The sequence below is a fragment of the Osmerus eperlanus genome, chromosome 19, assembly GCF_963692335.1.
Source record: "Osmerus eperlanus chromosome 19, fOsmEpe2.1, whole genome shotgun sequence".
Taxonomy (NCBI): domain Eukaryota; kingdom Metazoa; phylum Chordata; class Actinopteri; order Osmeriformes; family Osmeridae; genus Osmerus; species Osmerus eperlanus.
Genome location: NC_085036.1, coordinates 9,791,745 through 9,810,054, shown reverse-complemented (window position 1 = coordinate 9,810,054; position 18,310 = coordinate 9,791,745). Strand labels below are relative to the sequence as shown.

Here is an 18,310-nt window from a genome sequence, read left to right as displayed (position 1 = left end):
ACAAGAAGACCGCTGCTATCCGAACAAGCATACGATCATCACCTTTCAATTATGGCGTTTAAATCGGACTATCTGAAAAAGTAAATGGATTATTTCACCAGTTTTTGTTAGTTTTTTTTTAATTATCAACTGGGTTTTCTAATTACGCGTTTCTCATATTGAAGAACAGACGCATGTCATAGACAACGTATCATTTTGTTGCAATCATCTAAACCGTCTGAACAACTGTTCTTCAGAGAAAAGCGTCAAGCAAACATTTTTACAAAGACCAAGCTAATGGGACGGCCCACTCTTGCGGAGTTATTTTCTCGAATGAACTGGACATAGACATAGGCTACGCGTGAGTGCTGAATTCTGTTTCATGTGTTATGGTTACGTTAGTCTATTCAGACGTGCAGGTTTAAACCGCAGATATTGTCAAGATTCAACAGTCAACTGTCACATTTACAGTGGCTTCTCAATCAATGTTGTGACTAACAAACTTACATTCTAGGACAGGAAGCTTTTTTCTTGATTACAGGCCTACCTGTACCTACACACCTGCAGCTCTGACTCGAATCTCTGTTCCAGTGCCGTGGACTTGAGTTTAAACAGATTAGCCGATATTACATAGGCTAATAAACAAATAGTTAAGGAATAAATAAACCTATCTATAAAATCTTATGTATCATAAATCCATATTGGCAGACGTGCGAAATTAACATAGTTTGCATTAGAATCCGTTAAGATAAGGCAGAATGACTAGATGTCATGTGTTCTCTTTAGTTTAGCCAATTTTAAAGTGTCTCTCGATGATGTTGAGCTGGTTTTTCTGTACGTCTATCACGTAGGCCTACTTCTCCACTCTTAAGTCTTCTGTCTAACATTGAATTTCAGGTGATATTTGGTCATTTTTAGTGTTTTCCACTGGTTCTGAGCCACCACGTGCTTTCACATGTATTTATGACAGCCTGTGTATCTCCCATGGTAAGGCACCTGTTCTAGATTGGAATGTGGTTTACATTCTTCAGTTGAGTAAATATTGTACATATGGAACAGTTTAGTGCGTCCCACAATGTCACAAATGGATCGCCATGTTAACGCCTTCTTTAAGTCCATATTCTATATGTAATTAAATGAACAAATGAACATATTTTCAATCACTAAATCAAACTAAATCTAACTGTTTGGATTCAATCATTTCAATGACCATTGTACCATTTCCCCTGTCAGTTTTAAGTACACTCACCAGACCTACATCCCCAGAGCCAGGGTATAAATACTTGTTCTTCCCTCACACCACTTTGCCGCTCCCTTCCTTACAAAGCCGGGGACATTTTTCATAATGAAACGACCCCTAGAGCCATAACTCATCCTTGGGAGTGTCTCTTCCAATGAATTATTCCTGGCAGGAGATATTGATTTAAGTGAGTTTTACGAGTGGCACGAGGCCCCTAGGTCTGAGTGGTGGGCCTGTGAGTAGTAGGCTATGAGTCAGAGACGAGACAGAGGATTATGAATAGAAACAGAGACCGACCGGAGATCATTCCCCCTGTGTGTACAGTATACCCAGAACTGTATGACGCCATTTCATTCCGCCATCACTTACAGTTAATGCAATAGTGTACTTGAGAGCCAGCGAGCATTGAATGGGTGGTTACCTTATTTATGTTCTAGAACGGTGACCCTGCACTCAGCTGGAGTGGAGCTGGTGTATGTGTGTATGCATGTGTGTTTTGTTTGTGTATGTGTGTGAGCATGGGAGATGTTATCAGATGGCCTGGCCAATGACTGAGCAGTGCGACAAAAGGACATCTGGCGCTCTGTTTTGGCAGAACACTGCTGTTTCTCTCAGTAGTTTCCATGCTAACTTAATTTACTCAGTCGGAGGATATTTTGGGTTTGTCCTCCATGCATTTTTCTCTTACTAACCACTTAGTCTACACGGCCCTCTTTGTCATCTGGGTAAAAGGAGGAAAAGACTAACATGGATGCCTGTTTTCATCCGAACCCACGTCCTGACACCCTGCTCCTGTTCTTGTCTCCTGACAGGGTGCATGCTCTGTTTTGGTCAGTCTGCCTTTTTCCGCTTCAACCACCCAGAGGAGGCCTTGAGGATGAAGAGTATGCTGCCTGGAGGGAGCCAGGGGCCCAGCACCTACAGGGGCCACCACACAGGTAACCCCCTCTGGTCCTTTCTAGAGGACCACACAGGTAACCCCCTGTGGTCCTTTCTAGAGGACCACACAGGTAACCCCCTGTGGTCCTTTCTAGAGGACCACACAGGTAACCCCCTGTGGTCCTTTCTAGAGGACCACACAGGTAACCCCCTCTGGTCCTTTCTAGAGGACCACACAGGTAACCCCCTCTGGTCCTTTCTAGAGGACCACACAGGTAACCCCCTCTGGTCCTTTCTAGAGGACCACACAGGTAACCCCCTCTGGTCCTTTCTAGAGGACCACACAGGTAACCCTCTGTGGTCCTTTCTAGAGGAGCACACAGGCTCAGACCAACAGGACATGTACTACAGTAGTAGAACTGTACTGTTTGATGAACTGTCTGTACAGCTATGGCTAGACATCAATTTCCCTTAAACAGTAGCATGAAAGGGTAATTGCCAGGGTGTCTTGAGGGTGATAATGGTTTCAACAAGTCTAAAGGACTTATTTACATTTATGCATTAAGCAGACGCTTTTATCCATAGCGACTTCCAAGAGAGCTTTGGATTATTATCTTATTGTGAAAACATCTCGGACTGTCTACTGCAGTACTAGATCTTGGCTGATTGCCAATGATGGTGACTGTTGCCCTATATTGTGTTTTTATGAGTCCATTTTCATCTGACCTTAGTGCCTCGACACTTAGCAGTGCCTGGTGTCCGCACCCGATCCTGTGTGTGTCTGTGTGTGAATACGACCCACGATTTCCTGACTGGTCCCGATTTCATCGGCCGTGATTGAAGTATGGGGCTGCACTTTTTATATTTAGCATCTCCAGATCCCTATAGGATTACAGCACAGCTGAGAAACAAACCCTACAACACAGGGTGTGGTCACGGTGCTCGTGGGTCGGTGCGGGTGCATGCCCGGGGGAGAGTGTTGAAATTTGAACGTATCACAAAATAGACCACCTTTCAGTTAAAGTTTTCCTTCCGATCTGTGACTGCATCCTGCCTCCTGTTTTCTCTTAGATGGCCGTGCGGTTGTAAATGGGAACCATCAGGCTCTTCCCTCTGAGAGGATGAAGCCAGGCCAGGGCTCTCAGACTAGCAACATAGAGAGGGACCTTCAGGAGATCATGGACTCCCTGGTGATCGAGCACCCCCAGCTGTCCTCAGAGCCTGTGAAGCTGACCCATCACCCCATTCCCCAGTCCCCCCTCTCCCCCATGCTCAACGGGGGTGGACGCTACCTGCTCTCCACTCCCACCAGCCCTGGGGCCATGTCAGTGGACTCCAGCTACGAGAATGCCTCGCCACTCTTTTCCCCTCTCTCCTCCCCCCCATCTGGCGCCGGTGCTGGCACCCTTCCCAGCCAGGACCCAGGCTGTACCACCCCCCCAGTACCTGCCTGCTCCTCCAGGTACAACAACCAGACTCCTGTTCCCCACGCCCGGTCCTCCCTGCCTGGGCCCTCTAGTGGTCCAGCAACTGGGCAGAGGGTGTCTGAGAGTCCCAGGCCTCTAAGGAGGGCCGTGGTGGAGGCCTCTCCCAGCCCTTCACCTGCCCGTAGAGGCCAGGACTCCCCTGGCTCAGAGAGCACCAGACCTGCTCATGGGGCTTTGCCCAGCTCCATCCCCAGATTAGCCCCCAAGTTTGCCTCAGCAGCAGCCTCAGCTAACCCCTCCAGCCCCAGAACGAGGGAGAGCCCTCCGGTCCAACTCCACCCCCGCACAGACAGCCCTCAACAGGCACGCTGGACCCCAGAGCCCACCACTGCCTCCAGCCTGAGAAAGCTGCCCCCTCTCAGCCCCTCCATGTCACGCAGGGGTACCCCCGGACCCCAGAGCTCCATCCCAGCTCCATCCTCCAATCAGCGCACCTCTTCTGAGAAGCCGGTCTCTGAGAGTCCCCGGGTCCAGCGCATATCTGCCTCCCCGTCAGAGGAGGAGGGGGTGTCTCCCGGGAGGGGGTTACGTGGCAGGAGTCCCTCCCCCACCTCGAGTCTGGGGAGGGAGCAGGTTGGTAGGCTGCAGAGCTCCAGCCCTGGCAGTGCCCTCACCCCAGGCCTGAGCCCTCTGTCTGGGCCCTCTCCTCTCACCAGCCCCCGGAGCCAGAGGAAGGCCTCCAGCAGCACAGGGTCATCCTCCAGGGATGCCCGGCCTGTCCGTCCTCGCACCCGGGAACGCAAGAACAGCATCTCGGAGATCAGCGACAATGAGGACGAGCTTATGGAGTACCACCGCTGGCAGAGAGAGGAGAGGCTTCGTGAGCAGGAGATGGAGAGACTGGTGAGTGCATCATTACAGATTCTGAGGGTTGATGAAAGCACGTGTGGGTCTGTATGTGTTCTGAACCTCTCAGACGGTTCTGTCTTTCAGAGTCATAGGAAACTACGGCTGTACTTTGAACCGTTGGGTCACCTGTGGGTGTGTCTTGTAAGTCGCTTGGGATAAAAGCGTCTGCTAAATGAATAAATGTTGATAGATGTTTGCAGTCTCAGATATGCAATCTGTGTGTAGCTGTAGCCTACTCGAGCCTTGTGTTGACCTGCTATGTGTATGTGGGTGTGCAATGTCTGTCTGTAGCTGTGGGTGTGTGTGGACTAATATTCATTCTGATGCCTTGAGATATGTGCCCTGAGTACCTTGGCGTCCGGCCACCAGCCCATATCCCCGAGGAGGCTGCTGGCATGATTAGCCATGCTGGGCCCTGACGGGCATGCCGGTGTACATTCTTTCAAAGAGTCTCAAAGACCAAGGCCACAGGGTGTGGCTGTCTCTCACCACTATATTTATCCAACAGAGCAGCACAACTCACTTTCAAAGCCGCTTCCTCTTGACTTGACCCACCCCACCCCACGCACCCCCCCCCCCCAGCCAGTCCTCCTTTCGTTTTCACAGAGCTCCCCTCCCATCCTCAGAACAGGAACACGCATCACCTGCTAGCCCACCCCAGTCTGCCTACGCCCCAGCCAGACTCCTGGCAGTTAATGGGATCACAGAGGGGTGTGAGGAGTTAGATTGGGGGAGGTTAGAAGCGGGAGGAGGGGTATGTGTGTGAGGGTTGTGGGGGGGGAACATTCCTGGCCTCCCATCAATGTGGGCTATTTCAAGAGCCAAGATGGCAGCCCGACATTGCTATGGTAGCGTCACAGTGCCGCAGACTGACGACGTGCTTGGACAGTCGCCACTCTGCTTTCGGTAAATCCTCAAGTGTGCCAGCCAGCACTGCCAGGCCCATCCCCAAGTGAACCGCCGTGGCTCGTACGATCAACTTGACAGTCGAAATCAGAGTGTGCGTGCATGCGTGCCCACCCATGGTAAGCAGTGGGACCTAGCCCAGTACGTCACGTACGATTACTGTGATCCACAGGCTGTTCTTTTATCAGACGGTTACAGAGACACGCAGGAAGAAAGCTCAAATGTAGAGAGATGTGAGAGATGGGGAGGATTTCCTCTGGTGAGGTAATGCTGGTTATGGAGTAATGCTCTTCAGTAGTGACAGGATTTAAGCTGAGCTTCCCCCTCTCTGTGTCATGTCGGCACACTTGGCACCGCCGTGCTGCCCTCACATCTCTCTACCCAGACACAGGCTCTGGGATCAAAGGTCACACAGCCTGTTTCCTGTTTATTGAAGTCGTGATAGACTCATATCTCTTTGAACTTTACATAACCCAGCCTCCGCATGTGGTTTGCAAGGGTTACCACTAGGAGGCAGCCAAGTATCGCAGAGTTTCTGCTCTGTGAGATTTCCGTGTCGTTAATTTAATGAGTTCGATCTTATTGTGTGTCAAACTTAGAGCAACTTTCTGTTCTGCATGCTCAAGCTGACTGCCAAAAATGTTTTTTTTAAATTCCATTATGTATTCAATTGGATTAGTGAACCTTCTTGGTGCCAAGGCGAGAATTAATGACACAATGCATTGTGGCTGAACAGAGGCTAATCTTTGAGGAATGTATGAAGGTGTGGGTGTATTTCACATACAGTATATAAGGGTCATAGTCTACTTCTTTTACACCTCCCGCTTCCAGTGCGTCAGTTAGGTCAATAGAACGAGAGGGTGGGGGACAGGAGACGTTTGTTCCTCTTTCTTAGCCTATTTGTTTGCACATACACACAGAGACTGGCGGCTCAGAGACAGACACAGGGATAGACACACAGAGACAGCCAGAGACAGACTCACATAGACAGACAGCGTCTGTAATCTCCAAGGCAACTGGCTGCTCCTCTTTCAGGGACATGGGACAGCGTGTGAGTATTTTGCTGGATTTTCACAGAACATCTTGCCGCCTGTCTCTAATGCAGTTGTCTTTGATGTACTACAAACCTGGAATAGGTGTAGACTGTGTTTGACAGTGTAGACGGTTGTGTTGTGGAAAGATTGCATTGTCTAATAACACAGTACACCCAGAGTTATCTGGGTTGAACATGTGCGTATACTACATGACTCCTTCTGTTTTTTGGCACACCACGATTAGCTGAGCTATGTCAGTCCCTGAATGCTGCTGTCAGTTGGCCCAGTCTCATGGCATGGTGGTCAGCGTGGGTGGCATATCATAGTGATGGCACTGCCAACCTGTTCTGAGTGAAGCCTAGTGGCAGAGAGCTTCCTGAGTGAGAAGCCAGGCAGGCCTGTTGATCTGGGCCTTGGAGTGACCAGAACAGATGGTCAGGTCAGAGGTGAGAGGTCAGATGATGTCATTAGCGGGCCACAAGATGGGGGGCATGGGAATTGAAGGAATGAAGGCGGTCGCTTCTGCTCGGCTCTATTGGTGTGTGTGTTTGTGTTAGCTGGATGTTTACACCATCTGTGAGGTTTTGTTTGTATTAAAGCTCTGCGTGTTTATGTGTCTTCTGTGGTCAGTAGTATGTATTTGTACAGTATGTCGGAGGGTTAGCTTACATCGCTCTAATTCCATTGTTTATCTGGTGTTGCTGAATGACTTGCCATGTCTGTTGAACCGAATGTCTGTTGTTACCTAATGTTATATCTAGAAGCTTCCACTTCCACAGGTAGTAGACGGTGTTTGTGTTTGTGTGGTTCTCGTAAGAACATGTCTTTTGGTTATGAGATGATCTTGTGACTTAGTTATGATTATAGAGAGTGCACAGAAATGCCATCTTAGCCCTAGCAGAAGCTAAGGAGAACCCCCCTGGAGAGATGTCATGTCCGCTTTGTCACCCCGGGTGTCGGGTTACAGTCAGTCACTGCCGATGGCATGGGGACAGCTGCCTAAAGGGAACAATGTCACCCAAGGACACCTCCTCGGACCACTACTCCAATCGGATTGGTGTCTGCCAGCCATTTAACCTCTCTCACCACCATCTCTCTGTCTGTCACTCTCTCTGTCTCTATGCGTGTATGTGTAGGAGCGCCAGAGATTAGACACCATCCTGAACCTGTGTGCAGAGTACAACAAAGGTGACTGCCCTGTGGGTCTGAACGAGGCCGTGAGGACAGGGCTGTTCCCGGGGTCTGGGGAGGAGGGCGCTAGAGGGCCCCCTTCAGAGAGAGGGGGCGGGCCTGCCCAGCGAGGAGGAGGGGCCCAGAGGCAGAGGGAGAGTGACGAGGAGAACCAGAGAGAAGAGTCCAGCAGCACAGAGAGCACCCATCAGGAGGTGAGGCACACACACACACACACACACACTTTTTCAGTACACGTATACTATTTGTTACATGAATACTTGGAGAGTCTACCCCGCAACCCTTATTTCTTGCCCTCTGATCCCTGCAGTGTGAGGACGTGTCCGGGGTGGTTTTGGCCGCAGGCGGGAGTCCTGAGCAGGTGTACCTGGAGGAGGAGCGGAGCAGGGTCCTGGCCAGGGTGGATGAGCTCAAACACAGGGTCACAGAGCTGGAGCAGCAGCTGCAGGAGTCTAGACAGGAGGTCAGCAGCCCGCGGACCGCCTCCGTGCCCCCGGGCTCCGAGCCGCAGCCAGGACGCTCTAGTAAGCGTCTCCCCCCTACGTGTGTGTCTGTCTTCAGGCGGAGATGGAGCGAGCTCTGCTGCAGGGGGAGAGGCAGGCGGAGCAGGGGCAGGTGGAGGCAGAGACGGACATCATCGCTCAGTTGCAGCTCAAACTGAGCCAGCTGGACAAGGCCACCCAGAGGGAGAGGGAGAAGGTAGACCCACAAGACACACACCTGCTAGTTCACTCACAAACACATGCCGACACAACACATATACTGCGCATACTGCACACACACACACACGCACGCACGCACGCACGCACGCACGCACACAGTTGGCATGCAAGCACCAGGCATGCCAGACAGATACACACATGTAGAGGGTTAGATGCATCCAGTCACACTGTCCTCCAACACAGTCTGAACCTCAGTTTCTCTCTACTGGGCTAAAGACAAATGGACATATGTGTCTCTGCCTGCTATGAAAAAACTCTAAAGAAGAGTTTGCAGACTGTACATCCTTGCCTCCTCCATTGCCGTTTATTTGAGTTAAGCCTTGCATCTCTGCACCTTAACCCTAACCTTCCCCCAAACCCCTCCGACTCACCTACTGTAATGTCCTGACCCCCTAACCTCATCTCAAAAAGCTTGGCTGCATGGCGTGTGGACTGAGTTGTGTGTGTGTTTTTTTTGTTTCTCCCCGGGATGGTGGGCGTGTGTGTGTGTTTTAGGGGAGGGCTAATGTGTCGGCTGAGAGGGAACTCCTGGACAGACTGCGTGAGGGGTACAATGAGCTGAAGAGCCAGCTTCATAACTGCCCTGAGTCACTGAGGGAACAGTTACAGGAACAGCTGCGCAGGGTCAGTGCTTCTCACGAAACCAGAGTCCAGCCGCCAATACACATCCAAAAATACTAAACATAGTGGCTGTAGACATAACAAACCATCCGCTGTGTTTCATACCTTCAAAACACAACTACTGATGTGCTGGGTCTTGCATCTCCTCTGCCACTGCTCACTGCCTTGTAGAAGACCACTAAAAGTCGTGGAAGGTTTTTATTACTTTTTTCGTTCCGTATATCTGTCTTCGAAAGTGCTTCAGGTTCATCTTCTCGCTGTACGCTTCAATATGCCACACACAGCGTAACCACTTGCTGTTACTAATCACGTTATAATAGTATTAATGAATGCTGAAGCAAGCCTGCCTAGCCTGCATCTACTTGCATTTATATTTATATCTGTGTGGCATCCTTAAATATAGGGTGTGGATGGCTTGTTTTATTTGGAGTGAGTCTTCAGAGAAAGTTCATCCTATGCTTCTTTACATCATCACCATCAGTTGATGGGTGTGTTTCTCTGTGTGCTTGGGCCTGTACACGTGTGTGTGTGTGCGCGTGTGTGTATGTATGTATGTGTGTGTGTGGGTGTGTAGGAGGCCGATGCTCTGGAGAGTGGGACCAAGCAGTTTGAGGACCTGGAGTTTCGCCAGCTGGAGAGAGAGAGCGGCCTGGAGGAGGAGAAGGAGACCCTGAGCCGACAGCTGCTCCAGGAGAGGGCCGAGTACCACCGCAGCGTGGCCAAGAGGAAGGTAGGACGAGACACGCCCGCACACCACAGCCCAGGGGAGCATCTGGGATAGCATGCTAGCACGAAGGGCAAACGTCGACAGGAATTCCAAGCGGGCGTGTGGCTGTGTTCCTCAGGAGAAGATGGCTGTTCTGGAGAGTCAGGCCAATCAGTTGGGCCTGCAGGCTGCTCAGGACTGTGAGAAGATGGCGAAGGACAGGACCCTGGCTCTGCAGCTGCTCCACAAGGTCAGACCCGACACACAGCCACTTAGCAGCTCACTGCTTTTCCTGAACACCACTCAGATCTTATCCCTTGCTCACTCCTTCGTCGTATGGGTGATCTCCATGGTGTGTCTGTGTTGTAGGAGAAGGACAGGCTGATTGCTCTGGAGCAGAGGTACCACGTCCTGACGGGGGGGAGGAGCTTCCCCAAGCCAATCAGCAACATGAAGGAGGTGAGAATAGCTGCCATCTCTCACACCTTCAGACCCAGTCGAACCCTGATGGAACGGTTGGGTAGAGGATGCAGATGGAATGGGTCATGACACTGAATCCACTCAACTGAGAGACATGATTTGCATGTTTTCTCACATCTCTCTGAAATGATGTAATTTGAATCATTGAAAGTCTGGCAACTGCTGTATTGTATGTGCATTGCCTCAGGGTATTCTTCCTACCATTAATTGTTTCCTTTTCTGACACTTGACACTTCAGTGTGCAGCAGTAACCTGAACACCTAACCACATAGCTCCTGTCATCTGAGTGAAGGGTCTCTCCTAGGGCTCTGTGGAGTATTAAAGCGTGGTGGATTTTTAACCCTAGCAACTGAAAACTTTCATAACAGGACGTACTCCACATCAGTGAACCTGACCTTGCTGAGGAGGAAGGTTCTCTGCACACTCCCTGCCCCTCCCCAGCCTCCTCCTCCTCCTCCTCCTCTCTCACCCCCTCCCCTGAACTCTGTCCCATCAGGCCACAGGAGGTAAACGGACTGCAGCATGCAGCCTCCACTTCCCCCTAGAGCTCAGAAACTAACCAACCGGTTCTTCATGGTATTATGAGCATGGTGTCAAGGACAACGTTAAATTAGCTTAGTGGTGTGAGGAATTGTATTAATGTGGAACATAATGCTTTGACAAGGTGTGAGTTCCTACAGTCAGCTTTTATATTCGTGTGGGTGTCAGTGATCGTGGTGGGGTCTGTGTGGTGTGTTCTGGTGTGTTCTGGTGTGTTCTGGTATGTTCTGGTGTGTTCTGGTTGTTCCAGTCTGTTGAGTTGTGATGCGTTTTAGTAGGTTCTGGTGTGTTTTGTGTGTTTTAACTTTTAACCTTGACTGGAGCTGGATAAAGTTATCCTTGAGGAGCTGGCTATCTAAAAAAACCTTGACAGAAATCACAACTGAGCTGTAGGAGATGAGCATGTGTGTAGAAATATGTGTGTGTGACACCTTAATGCTTATCGATAACACTATCTAGTCCCATCTCTCAACCTTATCTGCTGTGTTTTGGGTGTCGGTGTAGGAGTACCTCAGGCTTGCTGATGTCTATAAGATGTATGGAAGCGGGTTCTTTCCACCTCCCTCCATCCCTCCTGCTCCTCACTGCCTCCTCCCTGTAGCCTCTGCTGCCCCTCGCCAGGTAGAACAGCCCCTGCGTTCTCACACTCCAGCTTCTGATCTGCCTCTCTGGCTGTTTTCTGCCCTCTTATTTTGCTGTCTATAAACATTTCTATACGTTATTTTGCTTCGTAGCTTGCTCAAAGATACATCCTCTAATCTTCTAAATTCCTATTTGTTTTTTCTTCTCTCCAAAAATCTGTTCCAATCGTGTGCGCGTGTCTGTGTGTGCTGGTTGCTTGGGTTGTCTGTGTGTGCTGGTTGCTTGGGTTGTCTGTGTGTGCTGGTTGCTTGGGTTGTCTGTGTGTGCTGGTTGCTTTGGTTGTCTGTGTGTGCTGGTTGCTTTGGTTGTCTGTGTAAAGGAATACATCACCGTCAGTCAATTGAGTCAGATATTTGGGATGCAGAAAGTTGAGCCCTCCCCTGCCTCCTCTATCCAGTCATTCCAGCTTGCTCTCTCTGACCCTTCCTACTCCTGCCACTCAACGCCATCTGGCCCCTCCCGCCCTCTCTCAGTTGAGGTGTGTGCCCCTCCCCTTTGAGTGACCCTGCCGTTTCTCTTACCCTGTAGTTATTGCACATCACATGTCTACCTGAATAAATATGTGTGTGGATGATTCTCACAGAGTCACCTTTTTATTGACAGCCATTGCTAAGCGGTGACCACACCCAATTCTTTGTGTTTAAATCATTGTGAAATCTTAGCTTTTATTCCTTTAATGCCATGTTAGGAATGGTGAATTACTATGTTGGTAATACATCTACACATGTACATATTGAGATGTGTTACCAAAGCATGTGTATCCATTCTCCCGATATTCTACTCTTGCTCCGTTTCCTGCCTGCTTTTGCATCTCGTGCTGTCTCTGACTGTTGCTTTCTGCTCCTTTGGCTGGACACATTGGCCGCACCACCTCAGAGCCAGCCTGACTGGAACAGGCCTGACAACAGCAGCCTCAGTTTAGAGCGCTGGTACCAGGATATCATGTCTTCTGGGGACCCCCCTCAGCCTTGCCCCCCTCCACTTCCTGCTAAGTCTCACTCCTCTCGCAGGCAAGGCCAGGTAAACACTGGCGCTCCACGGCCCCTATCCGGCTCAGTTCTGCTCCTCCATTCTGCTTTTGTCATGTTTTCTCTACTCTGCTAAACGCTTTGTGCCTGTGGATCGTGTGTGTTATTGGCTCTTGTCGTTGTCGCAGGTGTTCCGGTCCAAACCGGATGGTGAGGTCGGACCACCGCGCTCTAACGTCAACGGAGCGGGCACCCCGCCACAGTCCAACGGTGTCACGCTGGGACGAAGCACACCCACCAAGGTAAGCACATGTCCTTCATTCTGTTGTGTACGTCACCCACGCCATCGAACTACCGCTGCCACGGCGAAAAGCATTGTTTTCTGGGAGAGGATGATGTGTGTTACCAGTCTGAGCCTGATGAGTTGGGGTGAGACCTGGATGGTTCCACGTGGGTTAGGTAATGCAACACTGTGACATCCGTTAGATTTGTTTCGTTATTGTTTCCTCCGTGTGTCTCGCAGGGCCTTCAGCTGGTGCCCAGGGACTTGTCAATGTTAAGCCCTGCAGACATGGACACCAGGAGGCAGCTGGCTCTGCAGAGTAAAGGTAACCCCTCCCTCTTCTCTGGTTCCACCCAGTATTCCCTGGGAAGTCCCTCTCAGAGAAAAAGACAGCATGGGACATTGTGTTTCCTGTCTGTCCATGTGTCTGTCAGTCTCCCAGTCCCCCTGTCCTGTGCTTGAGGTTAGTCCGTGCCAACGTTGTCCGGAGGCAGTCTAGTGGGAGTGTTTGTTGTAATGACTGTGTCTTGCCAGTAGGGGGCGCAGTAGTCCTTTCACCCTCTACATCCTCTCACAGGTCCTCCATTGGTCCACCACTCCATCCTGCATCATCAGGGGCCGCCCGCTGGCGACCAGGCGTATGACACTCTAAGCCTGGAGAGTTCCGACAGCGTGGAGACCAGCGTCTCCACTGGCAACTCCGCCTGTTCTCCAGAAAGGTGAGAGACTGGCAGACTGGCAACTTGCCTGTTTCCATGGGAACACTCAAGTCTGCCCTATCTCCCTAAAGAAGGGTCACTGTGCTTTGTTCCCTTAACAACATGTTTTGTTAAATGTCTGTTCCCTTGGTAACAATTACACTGCCAGTTGCCATGCCAACTACATCAAGCAGAAGAAAAGTTTACCTGTGCGTTCAAGTTTTTGGGCATTTCCCCGAGGCGGAGTAATAACTGTTTCCTGCCGCTGTACAACCAGTTAGCCGACTAGCGCTCACAGCAAAGAAGAACGCTCGCCTGATTAGGATGTGTTGTTTTTCGAGACGTTTGGTTCAGAGGCATGGCTTTGTTTACATTCCTCTCCCAGTCTTGGAGTGAATCTCATTAGAGCTGTTTTTCCTCTGCCTGCGTAGTGGAAGTGGGCTTGAGGCCCTGAGGATCGAGGAGATGGAGAAGATGCTGAAGGAGGCTCAGCAGGAAAAAGCCAGGCTGGTGGAGAGTCGAGTGAGTAATCAAACACATGTCCAACAACCGCTCTCTTGGGGCACTCGAAATACTGTATAGATCATGTAGGCCTCACATGCACAAAAACAGGGTCTTGCAATTATTCATTACATTTATTGATTCATTGTATCAAAAGCAATCCAGCCCCCACATTTGAACTGATGCCCTAGCCTTTAAGCTGGTATATTGAGGACAAGCAAAGTACAGAATTGGGGACCTCCCCATTTCCAAATTTCCTGTCACTTGGCTACTGTAGCATTGAACCTTAAATGTCCTTTCTCCTGCCTCACTTACCCTTATCTTACCTACACACCTACTGACCCTTTTCTACAGTTTTGTTTGTGTCTTTACCCCCACACTATTCACTTATGTTCGCTCCCCTCCTCCTCCTCCCCTCTCTCTCTCCATCTGTTCTCCTTTCTTCTTCCCCCCCGGCCCCAGGAGAGGGAGGTGAAGGCTCGACGGCAGCTGTTGGAGGAGGAGCGGAGGAGGCGCGAGGAGGCCGAGAGGAGGCTGCTGGATGAGACCGCCCACAGGCAGAGGCTGGTGGAGGAGGAGGTGAAGATGAGAGAGAAGCACTTCTCCCAGGTCAGTGGAGAAGCAGGAGGAGAGGATGGAGGACAGGGGAACGATGAGGGGAAGAGGGGGGAGGGACGTGGAGCGGGAGAGACAGAGAGGATGATAGACAACAAAGTTGAGAGAGAGAGTGGGTATGGAGGAGATCAAAGAGTGCGAGTGAGGGGAGAGCGAGGAGGGAGGGGGGGATATGGAGGCTGAGAGGCAAGTACAGCGAGAAAGAAAGGGGAAAGAAGAGAGAAAAAGATCTGTTTCTATAGTACGACATACACATCATGCTTTTATCTCTGCTGAATGTTTCTAATTGTTTTCCCTTGTATGAATAATTGAACTAAACTAGCAACCTAGAGACAAACAATGAGTACCTGGCCCTATTAATTACACTTATAACATATGATGCTCTATTACCAGCCCAGCCTCTTCACTCAGTACTGTAGCTTGAGGTATTGTACAGCTCCTCCTAACCTCCCTCCCCGCAGGCCCGTCCTATGACACGCTACCTGCCCATCCGGAAGGAGGAGTTTGACTTGCGCGCCCACGTGGAGTCATCGGGCCACAGTGTGGACACCTGCCCCTACGTCATCCTGACGGAGAAGATGTGCAAGGGGCATCTGGTCAAGATGGGGGGCAAGATCAAGTCTTGGAAGAAACGCTGGTTTGTCTTTGACCGCCTCAAGAGGAACTTCTCCTACTACGTAGGTGAGGGACCTCACGTCACGTGATGATGAGGGGTGACCCTTCTCCTCTCAGGCAGGCGTGTGGGGAAGGTTGGAGGTTTCTTTGAATTGTTACGGAATCAAAGGGTGAAGGTGCCTTTGCTCACGATACAAACCACCCTCAAAGCGTTCAATGCTCTTTCATTCAAGATAACCGCACATGCCGGATTATGAACGAGTTCTCGACCAAGAGCAACAGACATGAAACCTTATTTCCATGATGCCATGCCTCTGCTCTTCAGACCAGAGGTCATCGCTTGTCAGGTCACATTGGCATGGCTTTATTAGATACTCTAATAGGATTCTCAGTAGATACTGTGTATCTGCGTGTTGGCTTAGTGTGCCCACTCCTGCCATCTCCTCCACTGCTCTCCCTCCACTCACTTTCCTAGCCTTTTCACCCACTCACCCATGATGATGATGATGATGATGATGGTGATGACGATGATGAAATAAGCTGCAATAGTTTCTCTAGCTGTGCATTTGATATGGGAGAAGGCTAGCTCCTGGCTTGTTCGTGACTAACAAAACGAAACTCACAACATTTCAAAAACATTTATCTCATTACTAAGCAGATTTGGCTGAACAAAAATGCATGGATAAAGAGAAAATACGGGCCGGATTTCAAAAGATTGTCTTTAATTGTTGGGGGGGTATTTTTCTTGAGCCAGGCACTTTTAGTGCACATGGAGAATATAAAAATGCAGCACTATTGTTTATTTGAAAGAAAACAACATAAAAAACTTGTAAATAATTAAATTCAAAAACATTTCCAACTATATTCTTTCAAAGATATATGTCATAATACAAGCATTACATATTTAGTACAAAAAATAAGCAAAATTGAAATAGCTATGTGATTTTAATCACATCAACATAGGTGTAGGGTTTTCTCTCAATAAATAAGCATGCACTTTCAGTCTTCAGTGCATTTATTTACATCAATTTACAAGCCAAGGTGAACTACCATCATGTATTTTTACCTGTGTATTTATTTAAAAACTAAATCATTAGATTTCCTTCATGAAAATCCAATGGAAGGGAATGTGTTCATGCTCAGACTACGTGAAGACAGTCGTTGTATTGCATCAGAGTGAAGAGGTAATAAACTGGATCTCTTTTCTCTCCTCTCAGACAAGCATGAGACCAAGCTGAAAGGGCTGATCTACTTCCAAGCTATAGAGGAGGTCTACTACGATCACCTGCGCAGTGCCACAAAGGTAGTGATACACTTATTATTTTAAGATTGCAGACATTACTTCTGCAGACATTACTTCTATTTATATCTTATAATGCTCATCGGGTATGTTTCTCCAATTAAATAAATCATTGTATACATACTAGTAAAAATATATATATGTTTCTTGAGGCATTGCAATGAAGGTAACATTGTTAATAACATACTTTAAATGCTTTTGACAGTATATAAATAATGGATTTGTATTTTTTTTTACAAAACAGTTACAACTAGAATTATCTGCTAGTGTGCCCTTTATAATTTGTGTCCAAGTGTCAGAAATGCAGGTAATTCACCTGTCACGAATGGCAAAATGTGTACTTTTTTGCCCCCAGAGCCCGAACCCATCCCTGACCTTCTGTGTGAAGACTCACGACCGGCTCTACTTCATGGTGGCACCCTCTCCAGAGGCCATGAGGATCTGGATGGACGTCATAGTAACGGGTGCAGAGGGCTACACACAGTTCATGAGCTGAGGGACAACAGGGTTCCAGACCTGTACGATACCAGGAGATAGCATGGGTCCTCTCCCAAACACCCGCCCTCCGCTCTCCCTCTCGCCAGCCATGTGAAACTCTGAGGACGGGACTCGGGTGATGTGGGATGGACGTCTCCACATACTGTGGCTTCTCTGGTGCTCACACTTGTTGTACCATGAGTCAAAAATACTAAGGAAATGAAAGGGAAGCTTTTTTACTTAATCTGTTCAATAGTCAATCTAAGAGTTGTATTTATACTGCGTGATTGACCATGCCTGGTTAAATGAGTTTATACTACCTGCCAATGAATCCATTAAGTGTATAAAGACTGAAAGTATATAAACAGTATTTCCTTTTTCATTTCAAAGTAATATGTATGCAGTTTCAGTTGCCAATGAACCTAATAGTACATATTTGACTAAATGCTCATTTAATTATTTTATATTAATGTGTTACAGACTATTCTGTTGAAATGTTTGTAACATATACTGTATTCTTTACTGTTTTTCTGTATGTTTGGGCAGTGTCAAAAAATTAATCCGTTTTATATTCTTTAAAAAATACTTTTCATAGGGAGATAATATGAACACGCTTGCATTTCAAACCAGTGTCAGGTTGAAGACAACACAAAACTGAAGTGTAAACAAAGCTTGGTACTTCATTTTATGTCATATGGTAACACTATCTTGTCATAAACAACTTTGAAATAAAACAAATGCACAGGCATTAAGTACCATTTTATTTCAGGCATGTAATTGTACCAGACTATTTTTTCTCTTGAAACTCATTTCAGTCTTCTCAAAGCTGAAGTTATTATTTACATCATTATCTATCTTCAACACTGGTGCACTAAATGGAAAAATATGCTTTAAAAGTAAATGTGTGCATTTTTTAAGAATAATCCATAAGAACTATATTTGTTTCCCTTGGCCACGATAGTTACACTTCAAATGTCTCAGCGCCTGTAACACAAGAAGATTAGCTGTAAGAGCAAAATCCTACCCAGATTAATGTAGAATAACCACTTCGCTCAGTGAAATTCAAATGGAAATGACTGCCAATTGGATTTCGGCAGTCAGTTAAGTCTCGAAATGTGAAAGTGACACTTCACCTAGTGATGCGTGTGTTGACAGACCAATGATAACGTGAGACTGGATTCCTTGTGATTAATGCATGATTGAGATCCTATTAGGGTGGTGGGCCTAGAAGAGACATGCAGGTAACCGCAGGAAACCACCATGCAAAACATTCAGTCGGCTTCATTTGTAGGCTGGAAATGGAGAAAAAGAAAGACATGCTAATGGCCTGATGTTGATAGAAGGATGCGTAGTCGACAGTACCTTCAGCCCCACAGCCGTCTGAAAACACACACACACACACGCCGCCCTAGAAAACACTGGCCTTTTAATGTCTGTGAACATGACAGAGATGATCAACACAGGTCTTTGTCTGACATTGAGAAGTCCATGCATGCCATACCTGAGAGCCCCTAAGGTGCCGTGCTGAATAATGAACAGCTCTTTGAGAGGGCAGTGGGTGCTCATTACCATGGCGA

The 18,310-nt window shown here is 48.4% G+C and overlaps 1 protein-coding gene across 9 annotated transcripts in view; it reads left to right on the top strand.

Annotated features, from left to right (window-relative positions):
- phldb1a (pleckstrin homology-like domain, family B, member 1a) overlaps positions 1–17,646 on the top strand; it is a 29,751-nt gene extending 12,105 nt beyond the window's left edge. For 2 of the 9 annotated variants that reach the window (XM_062484981.1, XM_062484978.1), the window contains exons 5-25: positions 2,032–2,157; positions 3,170–4,428; positions 7,511–7,759; positions 7,876–8,028; positions 8,127–8,264; positions 8,783–8,911; positions 9,483–9,638; positions 9,754–9,864; positions 9,984–10,073; positions 10,463–10,600; positions 11,139–11,255; positions 11,596–11,754; positions 12,153–12,296; positions 12,433–12,546; positions 12,768–12,852; positions 13,105–13,246; positions 13,657–13,747; positions 14,189–14,335; positions 14,803–15,022; positions 16,174–16,259; positions 16,612–17,646. In XM_062484981.1, the coding sequence (XP_062340965.1) occupies positions 2,032–2,157; positions 3,170–4,428; positions 7,511–7,759; positions 7,876–8,028; positions 8,127–8,264; positions 8,783–8,911; positions 9,483–9,638; positions 9,754–9,864; positions 9,984–10,073; positions 10,463–10,600; positions 11,139–11,255; positions 11,596–11,754; positions 12,153–12,296; positions 12,433–12,546; positions 12,768–12,852; positions 13,105–13,246; positions 13,657–13,747; positions 14,189–14,335; positions 14,803–15,022; positions 16,174–16,259; positions 16,612–16,752 (3,995 nt within the window). In that variant the 3' untranslated portion in view covers positions 16,753–17,646. Of the gene's footprint in view, positions 1–147; positions 341–2,031; positions 2,158–3,169; positions 4,429–7,510; positions 7,760–7,875; positions 8,029–8,126; positions 8,265–8,782; positions 8,912–9,482; positions 9,639–9,753; positions 9,865–9,983; positions 10,074–10,462; positions 10,601–11,138; positions 11,256–11,595; positions 11,755–12,152; positions 12,297–12,432; positions 12,547–12,767; positions 12,853–13,104; positions 13,247–13,656; positions 13,748–14,188; positions 14,336–14,802; positions 15,023–16,173; positions 16,260–16,611 lie in introns of those variants that run through there. The other 7 variants (XM_062484977.1, XM_062484984.1, XM_062484979.1 and 4 more) reach the window with 7 other exon arrangements.
- Positions 17,647–18,310: the final 664 nt, after the last annotated feature.